This window comes from Eutrigla gurnardus (assembly GCF_963514095.1).
Source record: "Eutrigla gurnardus genome assembly, chromosome: 15".
Lineage (NCBI taxonomy): Eukaryota > Metazoa > Chordata > Actinopteri > Perciformes > Triglidae > Eutrigla > Eutrigla gurnardus.
The window spans coordinates 22,210,182-22,225,016 of record NC_139938.1 but is presented as its reverse complement, the minus strand read 5'-3'; the positions used below and the strand labels follow the sequence as shown (position 1 = coordinate 22,225,016).

General features: G+C 45.1%; 2 protein-coding genes across 2 annotated transcripts; one reads left to right on the top strand and one right to left on the bottom strand.

The window, feature by feature from the left end:
- Positions 1–1,965: 1,965 nt before the first annotated feature.
- On the bottom strand, positions 1,966–6,726 carry LOC311025832 (uncharacterized protein). The gene is made up of 2 exons (XM_084028958.1): positions 5,584–6,726; positions 1,966–5,429 (listed from the first exon to the last, which is right to left on the bottom strand). The coding sequence occupies exons 1-2, from the start codon at positions 6,287–6,289 to the stop codon at positions 4,501–4,503; spliced, it is 1,635 nt and encodes a 544-aa protein (XP_083885084.1). The 5' UTR covers positions 6,290–6,726; the 3' UTR covers positions 1,966–4,500.
- A 3,693-nt stretch (positions 6,727–10,419) lies between these two features.
- Positions 10,420–13,726, top strand: LOC311025680 (LRRN4 C-terminal-like protein). The gene is made up of 2 exons (XM_084028750.1): positions 10,420–10,555; positions 11,319–13,726. The coding sequence occupies exon 2, from the start codon at positions 11,324–11,326 to the stop codon at positions 12,011–12,013; it is 690 nt and encodes a 229-aa protein (XP_083884876.1). The 5' UTR covers positions 10,420–10,555; positions 11,319–11,323; the 3' UTR covers positions 12,014–13,726.
- Positions 13,727–14,835: the final 1,109 nt, after the last annotated feature.

Genomic DNA, 14,835 nt, shown 5'->3' with positions numbered 1-14,835 from the left:
GTAAATAAAATCTTTTTTTTTCTCCTTTTATTTTCTTAAAGGAGTCATAACCTGGTTTTATACGTATCCAGCCCCCCTTGGATCGCTTTGGATCAATTCGTAAAACTTATTAGAAAAAAAAAAAAAATTTTAATCAAACATTGAGCTTGTTCTGACCCTTTTTCGTACTGCGATTTTATCACGCGAGATTACGCGCGAGGTTTTGACTGGTCCGGATGTGCATTGTATAATATGTAATGAGGCGCGCGTTGAGTCGCCGCAGGAAGGACAGAGCCGGGGGGGCTTGCCTGCATGCAGACTCCAAAACATAATGGCGGCGCTTCGGCGATTTCAGGTAGCGGACGGGGCGGGGTTGGGTGGTGAAAGAGGGGTGGGCTTATGCAAGAAGCCGCCACGGTGACGTCACCGAAGGCGCAGAATCAAAATCTCGTGCTTTAGGAATGCACACCCTTGTGTGCTATTCCTGTTCGGAAAAAGAGCAGAAGCGAAAAAACGGCGCCACTTTCAAACTCCAGCCTTTCAGGCAAGTTTCAACTGAGGTCAAACACAGATATGCATGTTTTAACAAGAGAAATTGCGATTTCCTGGTGATGACTCCTTTAAAGAGATGCCCTCTATTAAAAATGTGAAGATAAGATAATTATAGGGTTACGGCAGCAAAAGGAGAAATATCAAAAGTAAAATAAAGTAATGTTAGATTATGTACACAGTATAAAACAAATTCACATTTAAAATAGTTAAAAAAGGTAAAGTGAACCCACTGTAAAGATGATGGGGGGGGGGGGCATGGGGACACGTGGGAAAAGGGAGGTGAGTTGAGTCACTTCCTCTCCAAAAAGTGAGTGTTTACCTTCAGTCGTTTAGGAAATGACTGCATGGGCCGACAGAGAGTTCACAGGCCACTCTCACATTTCTCTCTGCTTCTGCTGCTCGCCATCACTGCATCATCGGCTGCCAAGACACACACACACACACACACACACACACACACACACACACACACACACACACACACACACACACACACACACACACACACACACACACACACACACACACACACACACACACACACACACGCACACACACACACACACACAGCAGGTCAGATATAAACCGTCCTTCCTCGAGTATTATTATTAGTACAATATAATTACTTCCCTTCTGAAAACTGAAACCGTATTCCACCAGGCAACCGTGACAAACGGAGCAGAGAAATAAACAGCCATATTACCCGACTTTGAGATAAAAAAAAAAAAACTTAAACAGTCTCTGTGTGAACGTCCACTGGTGCGTAAAAAGGGAAATGCAGACTTTGTGTGTTTTCTGCAGCGCTCGTTTCATCTCAAGAGATCCCATTTGTGGTCCGTTGTGTTGGAAGACGATCGCCTCCCTCCGAGTGAATCTTCAGAGTTCACTTCTTTCAGTTTCAGTGAGAAGAGAGAAATCCACGTGTGAGCTCATGTTTCAGATCTATCATATGTAGGTGTAACACCCACTCGGTCTGCGTTATCATTTTAATAAAAACACTGGTTTGTCAGATTATCAGTATCTAATCAATCACAAGTGATTTGTTACAGCAAGACTGGAAACGGTGCATTGAAGCCTCCTCATAGCAAAGGCCAGCTCAGACAGTAGCTTGTGAACGTCATAACTCAGCATCGGCAGGAGAGTGGAGTGTGATTTGAGTGCTCGGGCGTGTCAACAGACACGTCTGCTTGGCAACGCTTCAGTCAGCGTGGAAACTCTCCTCCGGGGTTAATGTGGTTTTCCTGTCACGATGAAACAAACTGACACTGAAGCGATAATGCAGGGATTAAACAGACAGGGATGATCTAAAATAAGCACACACACTCGTGACCTTAGCAAATTGCAACAATTGTCAATCCAGTTAATGGTTTTACTTGCGGTTAAGATTTTCTTGATTTTCAAATGTGGAAAAAACAGCCACGGAATGAAAAGAAGTATAAACAAGGCCCTTTAATATCATAACATTTACAGCAGGTAACAGGATGAATGAGATGTGGAATATATGGTGAACACAGATGCATAAAAAGTTATTTCAGTTTCACATTTAACACTGACTTTAAGGAATAATGCCATTTCGCTTTAAACCTACATGCAAAGGCCCCCTCTGTATGTCATACAAAAAACAAAAAGAAAAAACAATAAATATGATTATCTGGGGTCGAGACTACCATGGCAAATTGTTTTCTGGGTACACAGTAACAGATATTTAACATTTTCAGTCGCCTTGTAAAAAGACTTACACTTGTTAATGCACATAAAATAGTTAGATGGGGATCGTTATAGTCATATACGTGGTAAATGACACCAGAGGCTTTATAGCTCCAAAGGTTGAGAAGATTAATGCTCCGCCGTTCAGCCCGATGTCACATCAGGGAGAACGTCATAAGATTATATTTATATTACATTTCATGTTAGCATACTGATGTTTTCAAAGCTCGTTACATTTTTATTTTTTTTTTTAAAGCCGTCGTTGCACATTAACTTTTTTTCCACACGTGTTAAACCCTCATTAATCCAGATAAAATGGCTAAGACTACATTCTTATGTACAGAAACAGCCGGGGGAGGGCGGTCGACGCCGGCGGAGCAACAGATACGCGACATGCAAGCACCAAAAAATCTTTCCGCTAAGTAACTGCACGTGACCGGCTGGTTACAATTCTTCAGGTCTAGAAAAGGGGAAAGCCTTCTAGACGAACAGTAGCAGCTTGGACATAAAAGACGGAATGCTAAGATACGGTCCATAAGTGTGCCGATGCCAACCGACTGTGCCCTCTTCAGATGACTGAACGCACGTACGGATATATTCAAACTTCAGATGTTCCTGACACAGATAACGTCAGCCTTACTGGGAACGGTGCGGCTGTGTGACTCTGAAGAAGAGATAAGAGCAGGGTTTCAGGTCGTAACTGGTTGAAATTACATCCGTGGCATTACAATGATATGGGGCTGGACGATATCGATAGTATATCATTATCCTGACGCGAGACTAGAGTCCTAGATTTTAGATGTGGAAACAACCTAAAACGTCACCCCTGTCTGGTCTTTCCCTGCTTTGAGAGGCTGCATTGCAGTAAAGTGATGTCATTTTCTGAACTGAGCCGACGGTATTATTTGCCTTCACCCACTCAGTCATCACATGTGGAGTTTACATGTTCTCTCCAGCTTCCTCCTACAGTCCACACACATGCAGGTTAGGTGCATTAACTCATTGATTAGTCTGACCCGGCCTGTAGTTATCAATGCTCAGTCTCCATGTCTGTCTGGCGACGTCTCCACGGCGACCCTAAATAATATAAGTGGTTACAGATAATGGATGGATGGATTTTCTATGAATCGCCCAGCCTTACATAGATTGCCTTTGGTCCCTCATAAGCACTAGATTTTTTAAACCTGACTGTGTCCACTTGTGGCGGGACAATAATTAGAAAAATAACTCAACTTCAAAAGATTATGGTTTAGAAACCAGTTGACTATAGGCAGAAAGATAAATTCATTAGTTTATGACTACCCTATTATGCAGCATGAAATAATAAGGCCAGCAGCGGAGCGGGAATGAATACCAAGTAGGGCTGGGAGTCAGGAGAACACTGATGTCCTAATAGGAGACAGATGCTGTGTAGGGCTTTGGTTTATATTGCCATCATTTAAACTTTTTATTTCCCTGCTCTTAAAGGATGCATCAAAGTAAAAAAGGATCACATTTTATGACAAAAGCGGCTGTTCCAGCTGAGCTGAAATGAAGATGCACATACTATGGTGCAGGGTCATGCACTAAAGTAACGGGATTAAGTAAGTAAGAAATATTGTGCAATTTGACAGTTTTGATCAGAATCGTGCCGCCCCAGATCCATTTCTATCTATTCGAGGAGCTCAGTGTGTTGGCAAAAGCATTCCTAATTAGTAACTGAAGAAGAATCCAAGGGCAAATCCAAACCGTCTAATGCAAGAAACTAGAAAACCCCATGAACAGAGCGGTAATGTAATGGTTAGTCTAGACTAAAATCCAGGTGGGAACTATCTTAAACAGCAGCAGCAGCAGCTCGGTTGATGGATGAGAGCGCGTTCAAGGCACTTATATTAAGTATTAAGTGAGGAAACCGCTCTTGTCCACTTCCGTCATTGATTTCCCAAATTATTGCCGGGAAGTTAGCAAACCACCCCGTGCCAAGAACAACCCCTATGCTACTGCTGCTGCTTTTTGAATGTCTGGAAAAAAAATGACACGCCGTTGAAGAATGTACAGTGGATATTATTTTCCATCTAAGAGTGTAAAGCATTGGAAATGCCAGATATCAACGAATCTCCAAGGCTAGGGTTATACGTAGCCGCCGTTTCACTTCGACAGCATGAAAGAGAGATGACCTTATCCATCCTGTTTACAATTTACAAACAGCGTATTCCGTGTTTTTCACCCGGCGCAGGTTTCATGGTACGAATACCAACCAACAGTTAAGCCTTTGATCATGCCCTACACACAGTCCACAACTGAGCTGTCGTCCTCCTCGGCTCCCCACTCCCCAAACCTCATCTGAGGGGACGGAGCTGCCGGGTGGAGGTTGTTAATGTCATCGATGGCGTCTGGGTCCGTGTCCTCACTGGCGGCGATCCCCATGTGACCGCCTTCCTCCCGGTGCGTGCGGATGTGTTTCCGCAGCGCCGCGGGCTCCTTGAAGCTGCGGTTGCAGAAGGGGCAGCAGCACGGCCTCTCTCCGGTGTGGATGAGCTGGTGGTGTTTGAGGTGCTGCAGGCGGCTCAGGCGCTTCCCGCAGATGGCGCACACATAGGGTTTCTCCCCGGTGTGCGTGCGTCTGTGTTTGCGCAAACCGTCCAAATGGCGGAAGCAGTTCCCACACTCGGAGCAAGAGTACGGCTTCTCGCCCGTGTGTATGCGCAGGTGGGTTTTAAGCGCCCCTGACTCGCGGAAGCGACGGCCACAGACTCCACACGGATACGGCTTCTCCCCGGTGTGGATGCGGATGTGCTTCTTTAGGCTGGAGATCAGACGGAAGGTCTTTCCGCACTCCAAGCAGTGGTGAGGCCGGTCTACAGAGGGCTCCCCTGCTGTGTCAGGGGCCGAGGGTCCCGCAGAGTCCTCCGCTCTGCCAGGGGAAACGCTATCTACTCTCCCGGCTCCAGCAGTCCGAGCCAATTGTTTATGTCCATCAAGGCCACCCTGCTGCAAGGCACCGCTGCTTCTTTGGTGACGTAGGGGCTGAGTGAAGGAGCGCTGGGAACCTCCCTCCCCTCCAACTTGAACGTAGCCAAGGTCACCGTCCCCGGCTCTGTTGTCATTACGCAACCCGGGTTCCTTCCTGCCGGGCTGACCAGAGCCTGACGTGGGTCCCTGCTCTTCTTTAATCTCAAATACTCCACCTGGTCCCTGAGCCTGCCTCTCGTCTAAAGACACAAACATGTAGGGTTAACACTGAAGCATAACGATGGCAAAACACAAAAAAATAGTCTATTTAAAAAGGAAGTAATATATTTATTTAAATTTGCTCTGACTAGCCATCAAGAGAAACCCAGATTATAACACATATTGCATATTTACCTGGTCTGCTGGAGTCGGAGCACATGTGAGACGTGGGAGCAAAGGAGTCCAGGGCATGGTTAGTCACGGAGCCATCTGGTTGGATCGAAAGCTGGCACATTTTGTAGTCATCTCTGGGCTCAAACCCGTGAAGCGAGTCATCCACGGAGCCACCGAGGCCCAGGTCAACAGAGGATCCGTTCACATTTCGGGCGTTCTGGTGGTCTCGCTCCAGGTCTGCAGTCATGGAAGCCATGGAGGACAGCGAGGGGGCGAAGACGGACTGACCGATGGACTGCGGGCCCGTGTAGGAGATCTGAAGTTGGTCTATGAGCTTCTGAGCGCTACACAGGCACTCCTGCAGAGTCTTCAACTCCCTCTCCGACACCTCGAGGCGCACTTTGAGTCTCTCGTTCTCCTGCTCCTTGTGCAGCAGCTCCTGTTGGGTCTCGTTGAGCACGAGCACCACCTCGCCCAGGACGGTGTCGACCGCGGCGGACATGGCCGTTTGGATGGTCGGAGCGAGGCGTGATTTCAGCGACGTGACGGTCACGCCGCCCTGCGAAGCTACGTATCCAACCTTGTCCGCCTTCCGATCGTAGCAGGACTCGATCCCGGTCCTGTCGGGGATGTTGATGATACTTTGTTTACGGTTCCCACCGTGGACTGAGCTGTTCGAAGGGTTAGAGTCCATGCTCGCAGCATAGCCTGTCCTCCTGGAAGTCATTATTTTAATGGAGTTAGCAGGTAGCTAACGTTCACAGGCTTTGCTAACTTTCTAACGTGCTGCTAAAAACAAAATAGTCCAAAACGATGAACGACGTGGTTAATTGTGTTGCTGGGATGAGTTGAGTGAAGTCAAGTGGCTCCAACTACATCTGCCGTCGCTGACGAAAACAATCGACTCTGAGACGCGACTCTTTTCGGGGCCTGGCTCCGCTTGCTAACGTTAGCCCGCTAGCTTTAAAAGCAGCAACGGCAGTTGATCAAGGCGCACTCTTGCAAAAACGGTACGACTCCGGGGAAGAAGCGGGGCGGTGGTGGTCTTAGACTGCGCTAGTCAAGTCCGTGTGTTATTCTCCAACGACTGTGTTACCATGGCCCTCGGCTGCGACTCACCCATTTCCAGCTTGTGTCCAGAATTTGGTAGAACTGTGTACGCTGAGGCCCCGACGCGCAGAGATGACGTCAGGGGAGAAGCGCTGCCAGGATTGTTCAGTGTTCCCCGTGTGTTGACTTGAAGGGATTGTAGTCTCTTTAGCAGAGTGTGTGTGTGTGTGTGTGTGTGTGTGTGTGTGTGTGTGTGTGTGTGTGTGTGTGTGTGTGTGTGTGTGTGTGTGTGTGTGTTTCTGATCATGCATTAAATTACTTTCTGCCTACCAATAACAGAAATCCCATGTGTTACCTGTATTATGATACAAAGATAATTCAAATAGACCTGTAGTTGCAGAGGCACACTATTCATTTTCAGCCTGGGGAGACGGGCCAGACAATCAGGATTTAAGAGATCTGTATTTTTAATTTGGTAATAACAACAGGAATAGATGAACAAGTTAATTAATCCAAAAATAAACTAAAATAACTAAATTACTAGGCATTTTGATCAAATAGAATAACAATAATCATGCTTCTTTATAGGAAAGTCCTGTCTTTCCCCCCCTCAGGCCTATTTAACAGCATATTGGCTTTAACAATACACTACTTACATGTTTGTGACACATTTAATCGAACATTATTATTATACATGTAGTCCTACTTATATTGCACAAATCAATAACATGCTAATTAGTGACCGATATGTGACCAGTTGGGATGAAAACGATAGAAAAGAAGTCGTGAAGGTCAGCTTTTATTCAAGCCTGATGTCTGACCAAGGTCATCCTTTGATTTGATTTTTTCTTATTTCAGTCCACGTGCATGTGTTAGGTGCGTCCTATTTGTCAGCCTGTGAGTTACAAATCTGGGTGAAAATAAAACGGGGGGTTCACATCTAAAGTACCCCCAGGTCGTCGACCTCTCTGGGCGTTAATGCCGAGGAGGAGATTACAGTTTATCCCACAGTGCTGTGAACGCAGCTTCCCAGTAAGCACACACTCTTGAACTCTGATGCCCCGCTCATTCTCACGGTGCAATCCATCACGCAAACCGAAAAGTACTAATTATGTTGCACCCGCAGACAGTCGTGTGACTGAAGAAACACAGACATCGCCTGGCCCTCTGCTTCACCCTTATTCATGTTTTTCATTATTTTCGACTCTAGGAGGCACTGCAGACTGCTTCAACAAGACTGAGGCTGCAGGTCAAGCCCTACATTAATCATCTCCCATTGGAATGAATCAGGGACGTCGCTAGGATGTAAAGACAGGGGGCGCTTAGCCCCCAGGAGAAGCATCTTTTTAGTACTGTATTAGAACTACAACAACCAGTGAAGAAGTCAAGCTAACAAGTTAAAAGCACATTGTCTTCTTCCATCTTCTGTTGAACAAGAGTTACTGTGAAGTTATCTTTAGACACATTAAAGCTGCATACTTAGATCAGGCCCTGATTATGTAAATGTGTCTTAAAGTGATACCATATCTAATTAATCTCTCCATCGGATGAGCTGCAGGTCTAAAGAATGTAATTGAACAACCAATTACTTAATTGATTCTGCTGAGTCATGTTTCTGTCATCAAGTATACACCAAGACTGATTTTAAAGGTAAATATGAACGTTACCCAAATAACTGTATTTTGTATGTATCTATTATATATTTATTTGGGGGGGTTTGGGAACGATTTAGGGTAGCTTCAGCCCCCATAAAATAGTCTTAAAAACATCACTGCTAGGTCCTTTAACGTGTTTAATTTAAGTTTATTGTTTGCTTTATTGCCTTATTGTTGTTGGTTCAGAAAGATGAAAGATGAGTTTGGCAAAAAACAACAAACACTTCCTGCAGAATACATCATAATTGAAGAAGTGTGTTGCAGTGCTTCCTTCCCGCATCTATTTAACACCAGCTGGATCTTCAAAGAGGAATCTTATGAAAGTGATCCAGTAAAGAAGAGTTTTATGGATCACATTTGCCTCATACACCCCGGACTATTGTGAAATCTGCATTATTGATTGGCCCAATAATGCAAATGTCAGAAATGAATAGTCAAATAAATCACTTTTATGTTGCCATGATCTCATGTTATAAATCAAACAGCTGGTGCTGTTTGTGCCACAGATCCTACTATGACTGGATCTTCTACTGCTCATTTAGGCTGCTTCCACTTTATATTTAAGTATAACCGAGTCCCTAAGCACTCGTTTGTGATGAGGAAAACAGACCAGGGTGGTTGGGGGAAAAGTGATGTGGCCATGGCACAAAAAAGGGGGCAGTGCATTGTGGCGATTATATAACAAACCGTCTAACGGTTACCATCTGCTCGAATTTTGTGTCACTCCCAGAAATCACAACAGAAATACTTCTTACTTCTGACTTCGCCTCCGTCTCCAACTCACTCACGTTGCCTTTTCTGCAGCATCTCGGTTTCTATGCACTTATTAGAAAGCTTGTGTCACAGTTCCTTTCACGGGCTTTACAGACCTACAACTGACTCACATTACCAATAATGACATGAATCACCCTGAAATAAAGCAATACATAAACGCAATCCGTGTTACAAAAGACATAAATTGCCATCCCTGCATGCAAATGTAGCGTCTCCTTCACACTTACACACCCACACTCTTCCTGTATGTATCACACTTCACTCACCACACACACAACACACAACACAGGAAACAGAGAAAATAACAATATAACACCAAAGTGATGAATAAATGTAATAAGTGTTATCTGTGTATCACAGGAAATATATTTGCACACTGTAGCAGGAAAATGGCCATGCCCATGACTCCGTCAGTGGATTTGACTGAGGTGTTGTTTCTCTCACGTCTTCTGGGACGGGACAATGCAAGCTAATTGTGGTTTCGCCACAAAGAGAGATTTAAGGCCGCAGCTGCACTTAAAGTGGCTTTTTCCACGCATCACATCAACAACACATCATGTTCAGTTCTTCTCGGCCCCGGAAGCGCTGAGTGGAGTTTTTCTTGTTGTGATCTTGGCGGTAGTGGTGTAGTGGTAGTTGATGAGGTGGGTGTACTGCTAGGTAGATGGGTAGGTTACAGAGGAGGAAGTGGGTATACTCTCCCATATATTCCAATGGCTTTCTGGCTGATAGGTGGATATACTGTAAACCACCAGAAAAAGAAGTGGGTATACCCCGTATACCTGCGTATACCCTCCACTACACCACTGCTTGGCGGTATCTCAAATGAATTACCGCCACGCGTTGTTCAACTTAGTTTAATCCATTTCAGTTTGAAAAAGAGAAAGAAAAAGGAACCACCAAGACAATTTCACCTTCATCCAAATCATTCCCAGAACAAGTCCAGTCAGGTTTATTTCCGGCCTTTTTGGAGAACAGCTGCACGGCCGTTTTAGTTTTCAGTTTTGTTAGGAGTTGAGTATGTAGGTGAGAGGTTATGCCAGTAAGAAGATGGGATATTCTGATAAAGTCCAATGAATCAAAGCCCTGACACAGAGTCATTCCCGGACCTATTCAGTGTCTTTCAGCCCTAAAAGGACAACAAGCGCTCGTTAACAAGTGAGACACGCGCTGACAAACGCATCATGAAGGAATGAGACAGGAACCCACATGGTTCCCTTTACCAGAAAATTAGGCAGCAGTGATGTAACTAAAGGCAGACTGTAGTAACGCCACGAACGGCACACACGCACAATCCATTACTAAACCATTTAGCGAGAAAGGAGGGGGGAGCTGGTGCAGGAGGGTCGGAAATAAGGGGGGGATTGTGGGAGGGCAGAAAGAAGGAGGTGATTGTTGGGGAGAAGGGAGACGTATAAAGGGGGAGAGCAGGAGAGGGAACAAGTGAAGGAAAGGCGAGGAGAAAGGAGCTCACTCACGTTGAAATAAAGATTAACAACTTTTGCAAACAATAGGTAAGTGCATATCTTTGAATATTTGACATGCTTTTACTCTCGACACAAACAGAGTTTCGCCGTGGCAACAAGACAGAGAGCACAGAGTGAATTCATATTCATATCATGGCTCCAGCTCTGTTCGACTTAGATTTCTGAATGGGCTTCATTGTTATGTCCCCATGCATGTCCACCACGGGGCATACTTCAGGTATGTTTGTGTGGATTCTTGTGGAAAATCGCTCGGGCGGCTGTCCTGAAACTGGATCTCGCTGAGAGGGCTGCGCTTGAGTCTTGGGTGTGTTTGCATGTGGACCCTGTTGTGCAATAGAGCCTGGAATGCTGAATTAGTGTGAAGTACCTCCAAAGCTTAACAAATGAGGATAATTCCCAGCAGAGCTGTATACAAGACCATAACTCATCGACAAACACGTCGCAATATCATTTAAACAAATTCAGTGCCCACAGTTTAGTCATTTGCTTACTCAAGAGTAAAACAGCTCTGGTTTTGAGTTTTGTTAGGTCATTTTTGTATTTTCCAGGCTAGGCTCACATTAAGTCATTTGTTTAATTCCCTGCAGTCATATTGTATATAAAAGATCATCTGGAGAGCAGTAGCTGTCCCCATTCAGACTCAAAAAACAGAAACTGATTCTCTGAATGTACATTTGGCTGGAAACTCAAGGGATGATACTTTCCATTCCTATGCAAAAAAACAACAACAAACAACCAAAAAACAGCGTTTCCAACTAACTGATGGCGTTTTGCTCCCTGTGATCTCCAGACACCATGGCTGCCAGCAGGGACCTCGCCTTCCCGCTGCTTGTCGTCTGCCTGGTTCTCCTCCGAGGTTCCTCTCCCCTGTCCACGACGCCACGAGCTGCACGGACGACTCCGTCGGATTACTCTGATTACGGAGATGAGGACGATCCAGTCACCCCTGTGAAGCATGATACACCGTCCCCATATGGAAAGCCCCTGCAGCGATGCGACTACGACCCCTGTCTCGAGGGTCAGATCCCCTGTGCCGACCTGGCGGCCTCCAGCGGCTGCTTGTGTCCGGGTTTCACTTTGCATAACGTGGCTCCGGAGGCTCCCACACTCCAGTCGGTGGCCTGGAATGGGTCAGAGGTCGTCATCCAGTGGTGCGAACCCCTTTCAGACGTCACGGCTTACATTGTGACGGTCGGGGGGGAAGAGAGGCAGAAGTTCGGGAAGGGCCAAAGGAGCGGCGGCGTGGGATACTTGGAGCACATGGCAGAGGTGTGTGTGGTGGCGGTGAACGACGCCGGAGTCAGCGAGGGCTCCTGTTCGATGTACACGCCCTGGGACCGGACGCTGCCTCTGACAGCAGGACTCGTCGGGGGAGCGCTGGGCCTTCTGCTGCTCCTCTTGCTGGCCGTCCTGCTCTGGAGGCACAGGAGGCAAAGGAAACAGGAAGCCAGCATCTCTATGCACGGCACGGCCGCGCCGCAGTGAACAGACGAGATAAGACTCTGTCCCAGGAGACTCCAGCGCCATCGCAGATAGATTAGCTGCGAGCACATTATAACGTCCGGGCTTTTTAACCGCACAAGGATGCGTCTTGAATCGGCAACAGGGTTCGTCCTCTCATCTCTGAATACGTGGCTTGCAAAATGCTCATTGACTTTCGCTTCGAGAGGCCCTTGGTGGTAAAAGGAAGGCCCCACGTCTGTGATTTGAAAGAGATTGCACTTTAAAAAAAATATGAAACCAAGAAGACAAACCAGAAAAGAAAAACACATATAATATGATATTTGCTTGGCAAACAGCTCTCAGGGAGAAACGTCCCTGTTCATTCTAATTTAGATCATCAGATTATGGGTATAAACCAGAACCAGTTTGATCATTTAAGTATTTATTCCTCCTTTGATTTCAGGGAATTTAAGATGTTGGTTCCTCATAAAACTACCATTTAACAGAAGCTATAGAGGTCCCGTGAAAACCACGTATCTCCAACACATCAGCTTACATTCAGCTTTGTGTGAATGCCTTCTTCCAGCAATCCAGCGAGTGTTTACAAATTTATTTCGCTTAAAAAGTAGCGTTTCTTGTGCATTTTGTGCGTGGTGGTGTTTACGCTGTCTGTCAGGGTTGTGTGTATTTAATTAGTGCAACGAGTGGTTTTAAGGACTGAAAGTGAATGTGCTGCATTGTATTTATTAATATTTGATTTGACAAGTTTCCTTAAACTTTGGAGTTTGGAGAAACGTACGTTTTAGGACACAGAATAAGATTATTCAAACTGAAGCTACTGTACTGTATGTGTACAGCACCCACAATGTAACAGCTTCTGGGTGTGTTTTTTCCATCCGTCTCACTGTCGGACGTTGCGTCAGCGTGCTGGATGAACACAAGTATTCATTGCTGCTTTTTTTCCCAGCTGTCATACATTAGACTTTTCACAGGATATGGGTTTTGAGAGGCTTGTCTCATTCCAGCTGTGATTTCCAGTCAAGCTTCAGGCTTGTTTTTGTTTTTTTTTTGTTTTGCCGTGATGAAAAAGAGAAGAAAGTCCAATATTTAAATCCTAGTTTATCTTATGTTCAAGCCTCCATCTGCATGTCTCGCAGCCATGTTATAATTCCCTTTTTTTTGCTCTGGCTGCTCCCTCCGAGTTGTTCCACAGCTGCCGGCGTCTTTCTTATTCCAACTGTGCAGCATGACTTACATCTTACAGAGCTGTATGGAAATCATCTAACATCTGTAATTTTGGAGACACAACAGATTGTTTATTCCGCTCGCCGAAACGGCCTCAAGATGTTGCTTTTATGACACATATTCAACTGGGAGGGAAATCTCCAGTATGAGGAAAAAATATGGGCAAACAATATCATTCGGTGGCAGCAGGCTGCTTTAAAAACAACATGCAATTAAACCTGCAGAATAGGTTTGACAAGAACTACAAGCAGCGCTGATGGAACAGCACAACGTGTACTTATGTGTACTTATGTGTACTAATGTCAAAATGAATGTCTGCCTTTTTTAAATAAACCATTTTTTATAAAACGTTGGATGTTTTTGTGTTTAAATGAATTCATTCCCAACATTCAGTGTTGAAAATAGTGATGAGGTGTCACTATTAGGCATTCAGCCGGGCTGTTCTGATTGTAAATGTATTCATTAGTTATCTAATATAATAATGTGAGCTGATGACATATGGGACAGACAGGAAGGAAAACTGACATTTAACAGACATATGGCACAGAAGATACACATCCATTGCTTTAGAGATTGTAGATTTTTGCTTTAAATAAATTCCTCCAATGAAAAAGCTAAAAGTCTAGATAACTGAAGGCAGGCGGCGTGTCTCTGCTGTTAATAATAAAGCGGAATATCATCTGGAAGAAATTTCTCGTGTTGTTTGTGAACCCTTTTAATTTTCATTTCCAGCAAAAAGCCAAGCAGATACAGTTTCAGATCATGATGACTGTCGGACATTACACAGTTCTGTTGTTTTCCGAGGGGTTTTTGTCATTGCAGGCACATTTTGCAACAAGGTCATCAGCCGGGACGTGTGCGATGTCGGGATAGAGTCATGTTGAGTCACTGCTATCTCATTCAGTACAACCTGTTGACTCATGTTGAGGAGGTCACATGTTAAACAGTGACTCAGCTGAACTCCTTGTCCTCCACCTGCCACCTCTGTTAATGTGTGATTAACCGCGGCGATGGAATCAGTTTGTATGAGTATTTTGTGTAGTCTATGGGCCGCTGCTCGACATGTTTCTATACAGTTTGGGATTCTGATTATGTCACGCGTTGACTCACCTATTAGAGGCCAGGAAGCAGACTGGACATTCTTAAGGAGCATTAGGTAATTCAGAGACGTCTCCGTGTGTTTTCAGCATCCAAGACGAGAGAAGCCAAAGGTGGCTCCTCTGTTCCCTCAGGCTCGGAGGAGGAAAGTCACCTTGTTGCCCTCTGCTGGTCACATTCAATCCTGACAGAACAGGCCTGACTGCACTAGAGGGCAGAAAAGGCCATCAACACAAATGAAACAATCATAATAACGTTGGATCATATTAGGCTCAGTGTCGGTAACAGCACAAGGTTTAAATGCAACATGAGACAGATTTTCAAGAGAAGTATATGGATCCTGGACCTAAAACTGCTTTAATCAATTTTTACAAATGAGCAATGTGTAAATGTTTTGATAGGAATAAGGATTACTTCTGTTTACAGACTCTCAGACAACTGGTGTCTCATTAACCCTCATTCTCATTAATATGTCGAGGTGAACAGACTGAATGACATCTTGAGAAGCTGCTGTAGTTGAG

Excerpts from the sequence above, each read along its gene's own strand:
- LOC311025832 (XM_084028958.1), bottom strand. The coding sequence starts at position 6,289 with ATGACTTCCAGGAGGACAGGCTATGCTGCGAGCATGGACTCTAACCCT. Across the intron at positions 5,430-5,583 it reads CTCCGACTCCAGCAGACCAG|ACGAGAGGCAGGCTCAGGGA; the intron begins GTAAATATGCAA and ends TTGTGTCTTTAG.
- LOC311025680 (XM_084028750.1), top strand. The coding sequence starts at position 11,324 with ATGGCTGCCAGCAGGGACCTCGCCTTCCCGCTGCTTGTCGTCTGCCTG.